The 19,929-nt window shown below is 45.2% G+C and overlaps 1 protein-coding gene across 4 annotated transcripts in view; it reads right to left on the bottom strand.

The window, feature by feature from the left end:
* Positions 1-19,929, bottom strand: part of corin (corin, serine peptidase) — a 179,121-nt gene that overhangs the window by 132,756 nt on the left and 26,436 nt on the right. For 2 of the 4 annotated variants that reach the window (XM_052458829.1, XM_052458831.1), the window contains exons 2-3: positions 18,905-19,040; positions 14,039-14,425 (exon numbers count right to left, since the gene is read on the bottom strand). In XM_052458829.1, the coding sequence (XP_052314789.1) occupies positions 14,039-14,425; positions 18,905-19,040 (523 nt within the window). Of the gene's footprint in view, positions 1-7,483; positions 7,698-14,038; positions 14,426-18,904; positions 19,041-19,929 lie in introns of those variants that run through there. The other 2 variants (XM_052458830.1, XM_052458832.1) reach the window with 2 other exon arrangements.

The following is a 19,929-nucleotide window of genomic DNA, read 5'->3' as shown; positions in this document are numbered from 1 at the left end:
TATAGTGTATAGTGTGTATAGTGTTAACATAGTGTGTATAGATAGTCCAGTGAGTGTGTATAGTGTGTATAGAGTGTATATAGTATTAACATAGTGTGTATATATAGTCCAGTTAGTGTATAGTGTGTATATAGTGTATAGATAGTCTAGTGATTGTATATAGTGTATAGTGTTAACATAGTGTGTATAGATAGTCTAGTGAGTGTGTATAGTGTTAACATAGTGTATAGTGTGTATAGAGTGTATATAGTATTAACATAGTGTGTATAGATAGTCTAGTGAGTGTATAGTGTGTATAGAGTGTATATATAGTCTAGTGAGTGTGTATAGTGTGTATAGTGTATATAGTGTTAACATAGTGTGTATATATAGTCTAGTTAGTGTGTATAGTGTGTGTATAGTGTGTATAGTGTTAACATAGAGTGTATATATAGTCTATGAGTGTGTATAGTGTGTATAGTGTATATATGTTAACATAGTGTGTATATATAGTCTAGTGATTGTATATAGTGTGTATAGTGTGTATAGTGTTAACATAGTGTATAGATAGTCCAGAGTGTGTATAGTGTGTATAGAGTGTATATAGTATTTAACATAGTGTGTATATATAGTCTAGTTAGTGTGTATAGTGTGTATATTGTGTGTATAGATAGTCTAGTGATTGTATATAGTGTGTATAGTGTTAACATAGTGTGTATAGATAGTCTAGTGAGTGTGTATAGTGTTAACATAGTGTGTATAGTGTATAGAGTGTATATAGTATTAACATAGTGTATAGATAGTCTAGTGAGTGTATAGTGTGTATAGAGTGTATATAGTGTGTATATATAGTCTAGTGAGTGTGTATAGTGTGTATAGAGTGTATATAGTGTTAACATAGTGTGTATATATAGTCTAGTGAGTGTGTATAGTGTGTATAGAGTGTATATAGTGTTAACATAGTGTGTATAGATAGTCTAGTGATTGTATATAGTGTGTATAGAGTGTATATAGTGTGTATAGTGTTAACATAGTGTATATAGTGTGTATAGTGTTAACATAGTGTATATAGTGTGTATATATAGTGTGTATAGATAGTCTAGTGATTGTATATAGTGTGTATAGAGTGTATATAGTGTTAACATAGTGTGTATAGATAGTCTAGTGAGTGTGTATAGTGTGTATAGTGTGTATATAGTGCGTATATAGTGTGTATAGTGTGTATAGTGTGTATAGTGTGTATAGAGCGTATATAGTGTTAATAGTGTGTATAGTGTGTATATAGTGCGTATATAGTGTGTATAGTGTGTATATAGTGCGTATATAGTGTGTATAGTGCGTATATATAGTGTATAGTGTGTATAGAGTGTATATAGTGTGTATATAGTGTATATAGTGCATATATAGTGTGTATAGTGCGTATATAGTGTATAGTGTGTATATAGTGCGTATATAGTGTGTATATAGTGTATATAGTGCATATATAGTGTGTATGGTGCGTATATAGTGTGTATAGTGCGTATATAGTGTGTATAGTGTGTATATAGTGCGTATATAGTGTGTATAGTGTGTATATAGTGTGTATATATTGTGTATAGTGTGTATATAGTGCGTATATAGTGTGTATAGTGTGTATATAGTGCGTATATAGTGTGTATAGTGTGTATAGTGCGTATATAGTGTGTATAGTGTATATAGTGCGTATATAGTGTATATAGTGTGTATATAGTGTGTATATAGTGTGTATAGTGTGTATATAGTGCGTATATAGTGTGTATAGTGTGTCTATCGTGCGTATATAGTGTGTATAGTGTGTATATAGTGTGTATAGTGTGTATATAGTGTATATAGTGTGTATAGGGTGTATAGTGTGTCTATAGTGCGTATATAGTGTGTATAGTGTGTATAGTGTGTATAGAGTGTATATAGTGTTAACATAGTGTGTATATATAGTCTAGTGATTGTGTATAGTGTGTATAGTGTGTATATAGTGCGTATATAGTGTGTATAGTGTGTATAGTGTGTATAGTGCGTATATAGTGTTAATAGTGTGTATAGTGTGTATATAGTGCGGTATATAGTGTGTATAGTGTGTATATAGTGCGTATATAGTGTGTATAGTGCGTATATAGTGTGTATAGTGTGTATAGAGTGTATATAGTGCGTATATAGTGTGTATATAGTGTATATAGTGCATATATAGTGTGTATAGTGTGTATATAGTGTGTATAGTGTGTATATAGTGCGTATATAGTGTGTATATAGTGTATATAGTGCATATATAGTGTGTATGGTTCGTGTATAGTGTGTATAGTGTGTATAGTGCATTATATAGTGTGTATATAGTGCGTATATAGTGTGTATAGTGTGTATATAGTGCGTATATATTGTGTATAGTGTGTATATAGTGCGTATATAGTGTGTATAGTGTGTATATAGTGCGTATATAGTGTGTATAGTGTATAGTGCGTATATAGTGTGTATAGTGTGTATATAGTGCGTATATAGTGTATATAGTGTGTATATAGTGTGTATAGTGTGTATATAGTGTATATAGTGTGTATATAGTGCGTATATAGTGTGTATAGTGTGTCTATCGTGCGTATATAGTGTGTATAGTGTGTATATAGTGTATATAGTGTGTATAGGGTGTATAGTGTGTCTATAGTGCGTATATAGTGTGTATAGTGTGTATAGTGTGTGTATAGTGTGTATAGTGCGTATATAGTGTGTATAGTGTGTATAGTGCGTATATAGTGTGTATAGTGTGTATATAGTGCGTATATAGTGTGTATAGTGTGTATAGTGCGTATATAGTGTGTATAGTGTGTATATAGTGCGTATATAGTGTGTATAGTGTGTCTATAGTGCGTATATAGTGTGTATAGTGTGTATAGTGCGTATATAGTGTTTATAGTGTGTATATAGTGCGTATATAGTGTGTATAGTGTGTATAGTGCGTATATAGTGTGTATAGTGTGTCTATAGTGCGTATATAGTGTGTATAGTGTATATAGTGTGTATAGTGTGTATAGTGTGTATATAGTGCGTATATAGTGCGTATATAGTGTGTATAGTGTGTATATAGTGCGTATATAGTGTGTATAGTGTGTATATAGTGCGTATATAGTGTGTATAGTGTGTATATAGTGTGTATATAGTGTGTATAGTGTGTATATAGTGCGTATATAGTGTGTATAGTGTGTATATAGTGCGTATATAGTGTATATAGTGCGTATATAGTGTGTATAGTGCGTATATAGTGTGTATATAGTGTGTATAGTGTGTCTATATGAACAAGCATGTTCTGACTCACATGGTTTACCTTTGACCTGTCTGGGAGAGTAGCAGCTGGAAGGGATGGAGTTGGGGCTGAGGAGTGCGGGAGTTAACCCCTGTACCTGGGCTGACCCCGACTCGGCTTGCATTGCCATGGACGACAACCCTGGCAACCCGGAAGTGTTGTTGGTGAACTGGGAGCATCGCAGGAAGTCAGGCCATGATGCATTGAACAGCTGGAGGACAGGTCCACAGCCCTCTCTGGCCGACTCACAGAACGACTGACAGGGTAGGACGACACGTCTAGAGAATAGGAGAATAGAAAAAGAGAAAAGGAGAGAGGTAGAGAGGGAGAGAGAAAAGGAGAGAGAATAGAGAGAATAGAGAGAGAATAGAGAGAGAGAAAAGGAGAGAGAAAAGGAGAGAGAGAATAGAGAGAGAATAGAGAGAGAATAGAGAGAGAAAAGGAGAGAGAGAATAGAGAGAGATCTGTAATATCTGGGTATGATCTGTAATAGGTATGATCTGTAACAGGTATGATCTGTAACAGGTATGATCTGCAATAGGTATGATCTGCAATAGGTATGATCTGTAATAGGTATGATCTGCAATAGGTATGATCTGCAATAGGTATGATCTGTAATAGGTATGATCTGTAATAGGTATGATCTGCAATAGGTATGATCTGTAACAGGTATGATCTGTAATATGTATGATCTGTAATAGGTATGATCTGTAATAGGTATGATCTGTAATAGGTATGATCTGTAATAGGTATGATCTGCAATAGGTATGATCTGTAATAGGTATGATCTGCAATAGGTATGATCTGTAATAGGTATGATCTGTAACAGTTATGATCTGTAATAGGTATGATCTGTAATAGGGGTATGATCTGCAATAGGTATGATCTGTAATAGGTATGATCTGCAATAGGTATGATCTGCAAGGTAGGTATGATCTGTAATAGGTATGATCTGTAATAGGTATGATCTGTAATAGGTATGATCTGCAATAGGTATGATCTGTAATAGGTATGATCTCTGTAACAGGTATGATCTGTAATAGGTATGATCTGCAATAGGTATGATCTGCAATAGGTATGATCTGTAATAGGTATGATCTGTAATAGGTATGATCTGTAATAGGTATGATCTGTAATAAATAGATCGTTTTTAGATTGAAGTGTGAATTTAATGGTTCGGGAGAAGTGCAATGAATAGTGATACTTTTGTCAATATAAATTAATGTATTTACAGGAAACCCAGAGCTGCCCATTGACGTGAACCTTCCAGGCGTGCTAAATGCTTTTACGATAGCTTTGAAGCAAACAACACTGAAGCATGCATGAGAGCACCAGCTGTTCTGGACGTCTGCTACTTTCGGTAGCCGATGTGAGCAAGATTTTTAAACAGGTCAACATTCACAAAGCCGCAGACAGATTACTTGGATGTGTACTCAAAGCCTCTCCCCTCTCCATTCATATTATTATTAACCCTCTCGACCAACTGGCAAGTGTCTCCACTGACATATTCAACCTCTCCCTGACCCAGCTGCGACAGAGCCTGGACGCGAATCAGGATCTCTAGTGGCACGGACCACTGCGCGCCCATAACAGCAAACTCACTGGTGGTGTTGGTGTCGTGCCTGGCCGTGCAGTCATGGGTGAACAGGGAGTACAGGAAGGACTGAGCATGCACCCCTGAGGGGCCCCAGTGTTGAGGATCAGTGTGGCAGTTGTGTTGTTACGTACCCTTACCCCTGGGGGGGTGGCTCATCAGGAAGTCCAGGATCCATTTGCAGAGGGAGGTGTTTAGTCCCAGGGTCCTTAGCTTAGTGATGAGCTTTGAGGGCACTATGGTGTTGAACCCTGAGCTGTTGTCAATGAACAGCATTCTCACATAGGTGTTCCTTTTGTCCAGGTGGGAAAGGGCAGTGTGGAGTGCAATAGAGATTGCATCATCTGTGGATCTGTTGGGGCGGTATGCAAATTAGAGTGGGTCGAGGTTCCTGTGATAATGGTTTTGATGTGAGCCATGACCAGCCTTTCAAAGCACTTCATGGCTACAGATGTGAGTGCTACGGGTCGGTAGTCATTTAAACAGTTTACCTTGATGTTATTGGGCACATGGTGGTCTGCTTGAAACATGTTATTGCAGACTTGGTCAGGGACGGGTTGAAAATGTCAGTGAAGACACCTGCCAGTTGGTCAGTACATGCCCGGAGCACACGTCCTGGTAATCATTCTGCGCCTCTGGCCTTGAGAATGTTCACCTGTTTAAAGGCCTTGCTCGCATCGGCTACGGAGAGAGTGATCACACAGTTGTCCGGAACAGCTGGTGCTCTCATACATGCTTCAGTGTTGCTTGCCTCGAAGCACGCATAATTTAGCTCGTCTGGTAGGCTCGTTTCACTGGGCAGCTCATGGCTGTGCTTCCCTTTATAGTCCATAATAGTTTGCAAGTCCTGCCACATCCGACGAGCATCAGAGCCGGTGTGGTAGGATTCAATCTTAGTTCTGTATTGACGCTTTGCCTGTTTGATGGTTCGTCGGAGGGCATAGCAGGATTTCTTATAAGCGTCCGAGTCCCACTCCGTGAAAGCAGCAGCTCAACCCTTTAGCTCAGTGCGGATGTTGCCTGTAATCCATGGCTTCTGGTTGGGGTATGTACGTACAGTCACTGTGGGGACGACGTCCTCCATGCACTTATTGATGAAGCCAGTGACAGATGTGGTGTTCTCCTCAATGCCATTGGAGGAATCCCAGAACATATTCCAGTCTGTAGAACATTACTGTAGCTGAGCATCTGCATCATCTGACCACTTTCTTATTGAGCGAGTCACTGGTACTTCCTGCTTTAGTTTTTGCTTGTAAGCAGGAATGACATGACATGATATAGTCTTGGACTACTACTGTTGATACTGTATTATAGGAATGAAGGAGGGGTTTCTACACCCAATAGAGGTGGTGGCTAAAATACCGTAGATAAAGGGCTTGTCTCCTCACTGGTTTGTTCCTCCTCAACATGATCGGTTAATATTTGTTAATCTGTTGATAATATTAACAGATCATATCTACGTCAACAAAACATCATTCAGAGGAGGGCTTCTACTTGAAAAAAACAAATATGAGCTTAACGGGCACAAAGAAAAACCATCTCTTCTGTTCTCTGTGAGTTACGAGTACTGTGCCTCGGGACAGGTTGCTGCTGCAGTCAAAACCAACTGCTAACAGTTTTCGGTTGGTCTTAAATATCCCCGCCAGCACATACTGAAATGGGGATTTGGCACGTTTTTTTAAGGACACACCTCAGATATTGCCGTCAGGGGTAATAATAATATGAATGGAGAGGGGGAGAGGAGGAGAGGGGTAATAATAATATGAATGGAGAGGAGGAGAGGAGGAGAGGGGGAGAGGGGTAATAATAATATGAATGGAGAGGAGGAGAGGAGGAGAGGGGAGAGGAGGAGAGGGGGAGAGGAGGAGAGGGAGGAGAGGGGTAATAATAATATGAATGGAGAGGAGGAGAGGAGGAGAGGGGGAGAGGGGTAATAATAATATGAATGGAGAGGAGGAGAGGAGGAGAGGGGAGAGGAGGAGAGGAGGAGGGGGAGAGGAGGAGAGGGGTAATAATACTATGAATGGAGAGGAGGAGAGGAGGAGAGGGGAGAGGAGGAGAGGGGGAGAGGGGTAATAATAATATGAATGGAGAGGAGGAGAGGAGGAGAGGGGGAGAGGAGGAGAGGAGGAGAGGAGGAGAGGGGAGAGGAGGAGAGGGGAGAGGGGTAATAATAATATGAATGGAGAGGAGGAGAGGAGGAGAGGGGTAATAATAATATGAATGGAGAGGAGGAGAGGAGGAGAGGGGAGAGGAGGAGAGGAGGAGAGGGGTAATAATATGAATGGAGAGGAGGAGAGGAGGAGAGGGGGAGAGGGGTAATAATAATATGAATGGAGAGGAGGAGAGGAGGAGAGGGGGAGAGGAGGAGAGGAGGAGAGGGGGAGAGGAGGAGAGGGGTAATAATACTATGAATGGAGAGGAGGAGAGGAGGAGAGGGGAGAGGAGGAGAGGGGGAGAGGGGTAATAATAATATGAATGGAGAGGAGGAGAGGAGGAGAGGAGGAGAGGGGGAGAGGAGGAGAGGGGCAGAGGAGGAGAGGAGAGGGGTAATAAATAGTAATTTAGGAGAAGTAACAGCACTGTACCAACACGCACTCCCCTACCTGGGTTGTCCGTGGTGTGGAGTGATGCATTCTGGTAGAGCAAGCGTGCAGCCGAACAGCATGATGTGTCTGTAGCAGCCGAGCCGGTGTAAATAGGAAAAGAACTTGAGAAACATGTCAACCTCCGAGGCCCTCACCACCGCTAGCCCTGGTGACTGAGACGTCTGGTTATAGGGAAGCATGGTGCACTGGGCTTCTGAGATCAGGACACAGTCTGTAGGGGGGGGAGAGGGGAGGAGAGAGGAGAGAGAGAGACATGGGGAGAGAGAGGAGAGACATGGGGAGAGAGAGACATGGGGAGAGAGAGGAGAGACATGGGGAGAGAGAGGGGGAGAGAGAGGGGGAGAGAGAGGAGAGAGAGAGAGACATGGGGGAGAGAGGGGGGAGAGAGAGGGGGAGAGAGAGAGACATGGGGAGAGAGAGGAGAGACATGGGGAGAGAGAGGAGAGACATGGGGAGAGAGAGGGGGAGAGAGAGAGGAGAGAGAGAGACATGGGGAGAGAGAGGGGGGGAGAGGAGAGAGAGAGAGACATGGGGAGAGAGAGGGGGAGAGAGAGAGACATGGGGAGAGAGAGGAGAGACATGGGGAGAGAGGGGGAGAGAGAGGGGGAGAGAGAGGGGGAGAGAGAGACATGGGGAGAGAGAGAGAGACATGGGGAGAGAGAGAGGGGAGAGAGAGGGGGAGAGAGAGAGAGACATGGGGAGAGAGAGGGGGGAGAGGGGGAGGGGGAGAGAGGGGGGAGAGGGGGGAGAGAGAGGGGGAGAGAGAGAGGGGGAGAGAGAGGGGGGGGGAGTTGGAGAGACAGAGGGGGGAAGAGAGAAAGGGGGGAAAGAGGGGGAGAGAAGTGTTAGAGCATAATCATGATCATTGATAACCGTTGATAATAACCAGTCATGTAGTTTGGGAGGCGATGTGCTCACTACTGCCCACAAGAAGAGGTGGAAACTGAGCTACACTTCCTAACCTCCTGTCCAATGTATGACCATATTAGAAAGACATATTTCCTCAGATTACACAGATCCACAAAGAATTAGAAAACAAACCCTTTTTTTTTGACTCGGGACAGGGCAGAGGGTCAGGACAGGGCAGAGACTCATGACAGGGTAGAGACTCAGGACAGGGCAGAGACTCAGGACAGGGCAGAGACTCAGGACAGGGCAGAGACTCAGGACAGGGCAGAGACTCAGGACAGGGCAGAGACTCAGGACAGGGCAGAGACTCATGACAGGGCAGAGACTCAGGACAGGGCAGAGACTCAGGGGGAATGCTAATATGGTATAAATCTGATCTAATCAATTCAATCGAATTGATCAAAACAGATAAAAGCATTCCTCTGTGCCACATACATTGCCCCCTCAGTCACCCTACTCCAATGAAGAGAGTTCCTCCATTTCCTCCTCATATATTCCCCCCTCAGTCACCCTACTTCAATGAGGAGAGTTCCTCCATTTCCTCCTCATACATTCCCCCTCAGTCCCCCTACTCCAATGAGGAGAGTTCCTCCATTTCCTCCTCATATTCCCCCTCAGTCCCCCTACTCCAATGAAGAGAGTTCCTCCATTTCCTCCTCATATATTCCCCCTCAGTCACCCTACTTCAATGAAGAGAGTTCCTCCATTTCCTCCTCATATATTCCCCTCAGTCACCCTACTTCAATGAAGAGAGTTCCTCCATTTCCTCCTCATATATTCCCCCTCAGTCACCCTACTTCAATGAAGAGAGTTCCTCCATTTCCTCCTCATATATTCCCCCTCAGAGACCCTACTTCAATGAGGAGAGTTCCTCCATTTCCTCCTCATATATTCCCCCTCAGTCACCCTACTTCAATGAAGAGAGTTCCTCCATTTCCTCCTCATACTACATTCCCCCTCAGTCACCCTACTTCAATGAAGAGAGTTCCTCCATTTCCTCCTCATATATTCCCCTCAGTCACCCTACTTCAATGAAGAGAGTTCCTCCATTTCCTCCTCATATTCCCCCTCAGAGACCCTACTTCAATGAGGAGAGTTCCTCCATTTCCTCCTCATATATTCCCCTCAGTCACCCTACTTCAATGAAGAGAGTTCCTCCATTTCCTCCTCTCATATTCCCCTCAGAGACCCTACTTCAATGAGGAGAGTTCCTCCATTTCCTCCTCATATATTCCCCCTCAGTCACCCTACTTCAATGAAGAGAGTTCCTCCATTTCCTCCTCATATATTCCCCCTCAGAGACCCTACTTCAATGAGGAGAGTTCCTCCATTTCCTCCCTCATATATTCCCCTCAGTCACCCTACTTCAATGAAGAGAGTTCCTCCATTTCCTCCTCAGTCACCCTACTTCAATGAAGAGAGTTCCTCCATTTCCTCCTCAGTCACCCTACTTCAATGAAGAGAGTTCCCTCCATTTCCTCATATATTCCCCCTCAGTCACCCTACTTCAATGAAGAGAGTTCCTCCATTTCCTCCTCATATATTCCCCCTCAGTCACCCTACTTCAATGAAGAGAGTTTCTCCATTCTAGAGGGGGAATTAGTCCCTTTCAGGCCCAAGGCAACGTACTGGTCTGTGGAGACCTGAATGCTAGAACAGCAGAAGAACCAGACACTATTAACAGTCATGGAGATAAACACCTACCAGGAAGTAACAACCTTTCCCTCCCCACATACAGACAGGAAGCAACCACCTTTCCCTCCCCACATACAGACAGGAAGCAACAACCTTTCCCTCCCCACATACAGACAGGAAGCAACAACCTTTCCCTCCCCACATACAGACAGGAAGTAACAACCTTTCCCTCCCCACATACAGACAGGAAGCAACCACCTTTCCCTCCCCACATACAGACAGGAAGTAACAACCTTTCCCTCCCCACATACAGACAGGAAGCAACCACCTTTCCCTCCCCACATACAGACAGGAAGCAACAACCTTTCCCTCCCCACATACAGACAGGAAGTAACAACCTTTCCCTCCCCACATACAGACAGGAAGTAACAACCTTTCCCTCCCCACATACAGACAGACAGGAAGTAACAACCTTTCCCTCCCCACATACAGACAGACAGGAAGTAACAACCTTTCCCTCCCCACATACAGACAGGAAGCAACCACCTTTCCCTCCCCACATACAGACAGGAAGCAACAACCTTTCCCTCCCCACATACAGACAGGAAGCAACCACCTTTCCCTCCCCACATACAGACAGGAAGTAACAACCTTTCCCTCCCCACATACAGACAGGAAGTAACAACCTTTCCCTCCCCACATACAGACAGGAAGTAACAACCTTTCCCTCCCCACAGACAGACAGGAAGTAACAACCTTTCCCTCCCCACATACAGACAGGAAGTAACAACCTTTCCCTCCCCACATACAGACAGGAAGTAACAACCTTTCCCTCCCCACATACAGACAGGAAGCAGCAACCTTTCCCTCCCCACATACAGACAGGAAGTAACAACCTTTCCCTCCCCACATACAGACAGGAAGTAACAACCTTTCCTCCCCACATACAGACAGGAAGCAACCACCTTTCCCTCCCCACATACAGACAGGAAGTAACAACCTTCCCTCCCCACATACAGACAGGAAGCAACCACCTTTCCCTCCCCACATACAGACAGGAAGCAACCACTTTTCCCTCCCCACATACAGACAGGAAGTAACAACCTTTCCCTCCCCACATACAGACAGGAAGCAGCAACCTTTCCCTCCCCACATACAGACAGGAAGCAACAACCTTTCCCTCCCCACATACAGACAGGAAGCAACCACCTTTCCCTCCCCACATACAGACAGGAAGTAACAACCTTTCCCTCCCCACATACAGACAGGAAGCAACAACCTTTCCCTCCCCACATACAGACAGGAAGCAACCACCTTTCCCTCCCCACATACAGACAGGAAGCAACAACCTTTCCCTCCCCACATACAGACAAGAAGCAACCACCTTTCCCTCCCCACATACAGACAGGAAGTAACAACCTTTCCCTCCCCACATACAGACAGGAAGTAACAACCTTTCCCTCCCCACAGACCCCCACAGAAACAACTATGACAAAGTGAAAAACTCAAATGGAGCACTGCTCCTGAAGCTCTGTGGAACACTGGGTCTGTACATAGTCAATGGTAGGCTGAGAGGGGACTCTTCTGGTAGGTACACCTACAGCTCTGTCAAACTCTGGGTCTGTACATAGTCAATGGTAGGCTGAGAGGGGACTCTTTTGGTAGGTACACCTACAGCTCTGTCAAACACTGGGTCTGTACATAGTCAATGGTAGGCTGAGAGGGGACTCTTTTGGTAGGTACACCTTTAGCTCTGTCAAACACTGGGTCTGTACATAGTCAATGGTAGGCTGAGAGGGGACTCTTTAGGTAGGTACACCTACAGCTCTGTCAAACTCTGGGTCTGTACATAGTCAATGGTAGGCTGAGAGGGGACTCTTTAGGTAGGTACACCAATAGCTCATCTCTTTGCAGTAGTACTGTAGACTACTTTATCACTGACCTCAACCCAGAGTCTCTCAGAGCCTTCACAGTCAGCCCACTAACACCTCTCTGAGCCTTCACAGTCAGCCCACTAACACCTCTCTCAGAGCCTTCACAGTCAGCCCACTAACACCTCTCTCAGAGCCTTCACAGTCAGCCCACTAACACCTCTCTCAGAGCCTTCACAGTCAGCCCACTAACACCTCTCTCAGAGCCTTCACAGTCAGCCCACTAACACCTCTCTCAGAGCCTTCACAGTCAGCCCACTGACACCTCTCTCAGAGCCTTCACAGTCAGCCCACTAACACCTCTCTCAGAGCCTTCACAGTCAGCCCACTAACACCTCTCAGAGCCTTCACAGTCAGCCCACTGACACCTCTCTCAGAGCCTTCACAGTCAGCCCACTAACACCTCTCTCAGAGCCTTCACAGTCAGCCCACTAACACTCTCTCTCAGAGCCTTCACAGTCAGCCCACTAACACTCTCTCAGAGCCTTCACAGTCAGCCCACTGACACCTCTCAGAGCCTTCACAGTCAGCCCACTAACACCTCTCTCAGAGCCTTCACAGTCAGCCCACTAACACCTCTCTCAGAGCCTTCACAGTCAGCCCACTAACACCTCTCTCAGAGCCTTCACAGTCAGCCCACTAACAACTCTCTCAGAGCCTTCACAGTCAGCCCCACTATAACACCTCTCTCAGAGCCTTCACAGTCAGCCCACTATAACACCTCTCTCAGAACCTTCACAGTCAGCCCACTAACACCTCTCTCAGAGCCTTCACAGTCAGCCCTCAACACCTCTCTCAGAGCCTTCACAGTCAGCCCACTGATACCTCTCTCAGAGCCTTCACAGTCAGCCCACTGACATCTCTCTCAGAGCCTTCACAGTCAGCCCACTATAACACCTCTCTCAGAGCCTTCACAGTCAGCCCACTAACACCTCTCTCAGAGCCTTCACAGTCAGCCCACTGACACCTCTCTCAGAGCCTTCACAGTCAGCCCGCTAACACCTCTCTCAGAGTCTTCACAGTCAGCCCACTAACACCTCTCTCTGAGCCTTCACAGTCAGCCCACTGACACCTCTCTCAGAGCCTTCACAGTCAGCCCACTAACACCTCTCTCAGAGCCTTCACAGTCAGCCCACTAACACCTCAGAGCCTTCACAGTCAGCCCACTAACACCTCTCTCAGAGCCTTCACAGTCAGCCCACTAACACCTCTCTCAGAGCCTTCACAGTCAGCCCACTAACACCTCTCGCATGTGTCTTCTCAGTCATGTTGACACTGGTCTACTACCAGGTCATGTGTCTTCTCAGTCATGTTGACACTGGTCTACTACCAGGTCACGTGTCTTCTCAGTCACGTTGACACTGGTCTACTACCAGGTCACGTGTCTTCTCAGTCACGTTGACACTGGTCTACTACCAGGTCACGTGTCTTCTCAGTCACGTTGACACTGGTCTACTACCAGGTCATGTGTCTTCTCAGTCATGTTGACACTGGTCTACTACCAGGTCATGTGTCTTCTCAGTCATGTTGACACTGGTCCACTACCAGGTCATGTGTCTTCTCAGTCATGTTGACACTGGTCTACTACCAGATCATGTGTCTTCTCAGTCATGTTGACACTGGTCTACTACCAGGTCATGTGTCTTCTCAGTCACGTTGACACTGGTCTACTACCAGGTCATGTGTCTTCTCAGTCACGTTGACACTGGTCTACTACCAGGTCATGTGTCTTCTCAGTCATGTTGACACTGGTCTACTACCAGGTCATGTGTCTTCTCAGTCGTGTTGACACTGGTCTACTACCAGGTCATGTGTCTTCTCAGTCGTGTTGACACTGGTCTACTACCAGGTCATGTGTCTTCTCAGTCAGGTTGACACTGGTCTACTACCAGGTCATGTGTCTTTCAGTCATGTTGACACTGGTCTACTGCCAGGTCATGTGTCTTCTCAGTCATGTTGACACTGGTCTACTACCAGGTCATGTGTCTTCTCAGTCATGTTGACACTGGTCTACTAGCAGGTCATAAAGTCTATTGAATTGAATGAGAGAAAGAGAGAGAGAGAGGGGGGTTCTTACCTTGGTTGGAGGCGGGACTCGAAGGATCTTGGGTGGTGCTTATTGGCAAGGAGGTGCCCAGTGATGTCATAGAGGTCACCCAATCACGAGGGTCTGTGTGAACCACGGTGGGAGGAGTAGTGGAAGAGAAGTAAGAAGAGGATGAAGAGGAGTGTGTGACAGTATTGTCCGTGTGTGGAATATAGTGAGTTCCAGTTGGTTTGAGGTTGTGTTCACGGTCGGGTCGGTCTGCGGTCGCTGTCCTGGCAGGTCCGGTCACGTTAGGGTTAAAGGGAGAGGTCCCGATAGCGGTGAACGGAGTGTCCGTGGAGACAGGGTACGCCGTGCCGAATAGGGGGTCCGACTCTCCTGACTCGACTCCCATAAAGAAAACATTCCCAAAGATTCCTGAAACACAACAAACACAGGATGAATCTGGAGACGATACAATCAATTAATCAATACCACACAGTCTATTAATCAATACCATACAGTCTATTAATCAATACCATACAGTCTATTAATCAATACCATACAGTCTATTAATCAATACCACACAGTCTATTAAGCAATACCATACAGCCAATTAATCAATACCACACAGTCTATTAATCAATACCACACAGTCTATTAAGCAATACCACAGTCTATTAATCAATACCACACAGTATATTAATCAATACCACACAGTCTATTAATCAATACCATACAGTCTATTAATCAATACCATACAGCCAATTAATCAATACCATACAGTCTATTAATCAATACTATACAGTCTATTAATCAATACCATACAGTCAATTAATCAATACCATACAGTCTATTAATCAATACCACACAGTCTATTAATCAATACCACACAGTCTATTAATCAATACCATACAGTCTATTAATCAATACCATACAGTCTATTAATCAATACTATACAGTATATTAATCAATACCATACAGTCTATTAATCAATACCATACAGTCTATTAATCAATACCATACAGCCAATTAATCAATACCATACAGTCTATTAATCAATACTATACAGTCTATTAATCAATACCATACAGTCTATTAATCAATACCATACAGTCTATTAATCAATACCATACAGCCAATTAATCAATACCATACAGTCTATTAATCAATACCATACAGCCAATTAATCAATACCATACAGTCTATTAATCAATACCATACAGCCAATTAATCAATACCATACAGTCTATTAATCAATACCATACAGTCTATTAATCAATACCATACAGTCTATTAATCAATACCATACAGTCTATTAATCAATACCATACAGCCAATTAAGCAATACCATACAGCCAATTAAGCAATACCATACAGTCTATTAATCAATACCATACAGTCTATTAATCAATACCATACAGTCTATTAATCAATACCATACAGTCTATTAATCAATACCATACAGTCTATTAATCAATACCATACAGTCTATTAATCAATACCATACAGTCTATTAATCAATACCACACAGTCTATTAATCAATACCATACAGTCTATATATTGAAGAGATAGACGTTCTGATAACAGTTGATTAATCAATACGATACAGTCTATATATTGAAGAGATAGACGTTCTGATAACAGTTGATTAATCAATACTATATAGTCTCAGTGGCGACCTGTCATTCAGGGCAGTGTCACCAGCAAAGCACCCCCACACCATCACACCTCCTCCTCCATGCTTCACGGTGGGAACTACACATGCAGAGATCATCCGTTCACCTACTCTGCACCATTGTTTGTGTTTCTTGGAGAAAGTCTCTTCTTATTGGTGTCCTTTAGTTGTGGTTTCTTTGCAGCAATTCTGCAAATTCTCCTCTGAACAGTTGATGTTGAGATGTGTCTGTTACTTGAACTCTGAAGCATTTACTTGGGCTGCAATTTGTGAGGCTGATAACTGTAATGAACTTATCCTCTGCAGCAGAGGTAACTCTGGGTCTTCCTTTCCTGTGGCAGTCCTCATGAGAGCCAGTTTCATCATAGCGCTTGATGGTTTTTGTGACGGCACTTAAAGAAACTTTAAAAGTTCTTGAAATGTTCCGTATTGACTGATCTTCATGTCTTAAAGTAATGATGGACTGTCGTTTCTCTTGCTTATTTGAGCTATTCTTGCCATAATATGGACTTGGTCTTTTACCCAATAGGGCTATCTTCTGTATACCACACCTACCTTGTCACAACACAACTGATTGGCTCAAATGTATTAATTGAAATGCATTCCAGGTGACTACCTCATGAAGCTGGTTGAGAGAATCCCACGAGCGTGCAAATCCGTCATCAAGGCAAAAGGGTGACTACTTTGAAGAATCTCAAATATAAAATATGTTTAGATTGGTTTAATACTTTTTAGGTTACTACATGATTCCATATTTGTAATTTCATAGTTTTGATGACTTCACTATTATTCTACAATGTAGAAAATAGTACAACTAAAGAAAAACCCTGGAATGAGTAGGTGTCCAAACTTTTGACTGGTACTGTACTTTGTGATGGTCAGGGAGAATCGAAGAGAGCTATGTCATTTGGACTCCCGAGTGGCGCAGCTGTCTAAGACACTGCATCTCAGTGCTAGAGGTGTCACTACAGACCCTGGTTCGATTCTAAGACGTTGTGATGGTCAGGAGTAGTGGAGAGACGTTGTGATGGTCAGGGAGTAGTGGAGAGACGTTGTGATGGTCAGGGAGTAGTGGAGAGACGTTGTGATGGTCAGGGAGTAGTGGAGAGACGTTGTGATGGTCAGGGAGAAGTGGAGAGACGTTGTGATGGTCAGGGAGTAGTGGAGAGACGTTGTGATGGTCAGGGAGTAGTGGAGAGACGTTGTGATGGTCAGGGAGTAGTGGAGAGACGTTGTGATGGTCAGGGAGTAGTGGAGAGACGTTGTGATGGTCAGGGAGAAGTGGAGAGACGTTGTGATGGTCAGGGAGTAGTGGAGAGACGTTGTGATGGTCAGGGAGAAGTGGAGAGACGTTGTGATGGTCAGGGAGAAGTGAGAGACGTTGTGATGGTCAGTGGGAAGTGGAGAGACGTCGTGATGGTCAGGGAGAAGTGGAGAGACGTTGTGATGGTCAGGGAGAAGTGGGGGAGACGTTGTGATGGTCAGTGGGAAGTGGAGAGACGTCGTGATGGTCAGGGAGAAGTGGAGAGACGTTGTGATGGTCAGGAGAAGTGGAGAGACGTTGTGATGGTCAGGGGAGAAGTGGAGAGACGTTGTGATGGTCAGGGAGAAGTGGGGAGACGTTGTGATGGTCAGTGGGAAGTGGAGAGACGTCGTGATGGTCAGGGAGAAGTGGAGAGACGTTGTGATGGTCAGGGAGAAGTGGAGAGACGTTGTGATGGTCAGGGAGAAGTGGAGAGACGTTGTGATGGTCAGGGAGAAGTGGGGAGACGTTGTGATGGTCAGTGGGAAGTGGAGAGACGTCGTGATGGTCAGGGAGAAGTGGAGAGACGTTGTGATGGTCAGGGAGAAGTGGAGAGACGTTGTGATGGTCAGGAGAAGTGGAGAGACGTTGTGATGGTCAGGGAGAAGTGGAGAGACGTTGTGATGGTCAGTGGGAAGTGGAGAGACGTCGTGATGGTCAGGGAGAAGTGGAGAGACGTCGTGATGGTCAGGAGAAGTGGAGAGACGTCGTGATGGTCAGGGAGAAGTGGGGAGACGTTGTGATGGTCAGTGGGAAGTGGAGAGACGTCGTGATGGTCAGGGAGAAGTGGAGAGACGTCGTGATGGTCAGGGAGAAGTGGAGAGACGTCGTGATGGTCAGGGAGAAGTGGAGAGACGTTGTGATGGTCAGGGAGAAGTGGAGAGACGTTGTGATGGTCAGGGAGAAGTGGAGAGACGTTGTGATGGTCAGGAGAAGTGGAGAGACGTTGTGATGGTCAGTGGGAAGTGGAGAGACGTCGTGATGGTCAGGGAGAAGTGGAGAGACGTTGTGATGGTCAGGGAGAAGTGGAGAGACGTTGTGATGGTCAGGAGAAGTGGAGAGACGTTGTGATGGTCAGGGAGAAGTGGAGAGACGTTGTGATGGTCAGGGAGAAGTGGAGAGACGTTGTGATGGTCAGGAGAAGTGGAGAGACGTTGTGATGGTCAGGGAGAAGTGGAGAGACGTTGTGATGGTCAGGAGAAGTGGAGAGACGTTGTGATGGTCAGGGAGAAGTGGAGAGACGTTGTGATGGTCAGGGAGAAGTGGAGAGACGTTGTGATGGTCAGGGAGAAGTGGAGAGACGTTGTGATGGTCAGGGAGAAGTGGAGAGACGTTGTGATGGTCAGGGAGAAGTGGAGAGACGTTGTGATGGTCAGGGAGAAGTGGAGAGACGTTGTGATGGTCAGGAGAGACGTTGTGATGGTGAGAAGAGACGTTGTGATGGTCAGGGAGAAGTGGAGAGACGTTGTGATGGTCAGGGAGAAGTGGAGAGACGTTGTGATGGTCAGGGAGAAGTGGAGAGACGTTGTGATGGTCAGGGAGAAGTGGAGAGACGTTGTGATGGTCAGGGAGAAGTGGAGAGACGTTGTGATGGTCAGGGAGAAGTGGGGAGACGTTCGTATATTAATAAGGGAGAGAAGAAGAATGTTGTGATGGTCAGGGAGAAGTGGGGAGACGTAATGTAATATTAATAAGGGAGAAGAAGAAGAATGTGTGTGTGTGTGTGTGTGTGTGTGTGTGTGTGTGTGTGTGTGTGTGTGTGTGTGTGTGTGTGTGTGTGTGTGTGTGTGTGTGTGTGTGTGTGTGTGTGTGTGTGTGTGTGTGTGTGTGTGTGTGTGTGTGTGTGTGTGTGTGTGTGTGTGTGTGTGTGTGTGTGTGTGTGTGTGTGTGTGTGTGTGTGTGTGTGTGTGTGTGTGTGTGTGTGTGTGTGTGTACCTGAGAAGGCCAGTAGAACCAGCAGTAGACAGGTTAGCAGGCTGATAACAAGGATGAGGAGAAGACGAATATAGTTCTTTGTCGAGGTCCTCTTCTGAGGACACACTTCACCCATGGTCATGTCCTCATCAGCAACCTACACACACAATGAGAGAGGGGAGACAGAGAAACCAGACAGAAGGAGAGAGAGGAGACAGAGAAACCAGACAGAAGGAGAGAGAGGGGAGACAGAAACCAGACAGAAGGAGAGAGAGGGGAGACAGAGAAACCAGACAGAAGGAGAGAGAGGGGAGACAGAGAAACCAGACAGAAGGAGAGAGAGGAGACAGAGAAACCAGACAGAAGGAGAGAGAGGGGAGACAGAGAAACCAGACAGAAGGAGAGAGAGGAGACAGAGAAACCAGACAGAAGGAGAGAGAGGGGAGACAGAGAAACCAGACAGAAGGAGAGAGAGGAGACAGAGAAACCAGACAGAAGGAGAGAGAGGAGACAGAGAAACCAGACAGAAGGAGAGAGAGGGGAGACAGAAACCAGACAGAAGGAGAGAGAGGAGACAGAGAAACCAGACAGAAGGAGAGAGAGGAGACAGAGAAACCAGACAGAAGGAGAGAGAGGGGAGACAGAGAAACCAGACAGAAGGAGAGAGAGGGGAGACAGAGAAACCAGACAGAAGGAGAGAGAGGAGACAGAGAAACCAGACAGAAGGAGAGAGAGGAGACAGAGAAACCAGACAGAAGGAGAGAGAGGAGACAGAGAAACCAGACAGAAGGAGAGAGAGGAGACAGAGAAACCAGACAGAAGGAGAGAGAGGAGACAGAGAAACCAGCGAGAAGGAGAGAGAGAGGAGACAGAGAAACCAGCGAGAAGGAGAGAGAGGAGACAGAGAAACCAGACAGAAGGGGAGAGAGGAGACAGAGAAACCAGACAGAAGGGGAGACAGAGAGAGAGACAGTAAGACAGTTATAGTAACACTTAGATAGGTCAGCAGTATTATAATAGTTAGATAGGTCAGCAGTATTATAATA

This window comes from Oncorhynchus keta, chromosome 13 (assembly GCF_023373465.1).
Source record: "Oncorhynchus keta strain PuntledgeMale-10-30-2019 chromosome 13, Oket_V2, whole genome shotgun sequence".
Taxonomy (NCBI): Eukaryota; Metazoa; Chordata; class Actinopteri; order Salmoniformes; family Salmonidae; genus Oncorhynchus; species Oncorhynchus keta.
Note: the sequence above shows the minus strand (reverse complement) of the source record. Positions and strands in the feature narration are given on the sequence as shown.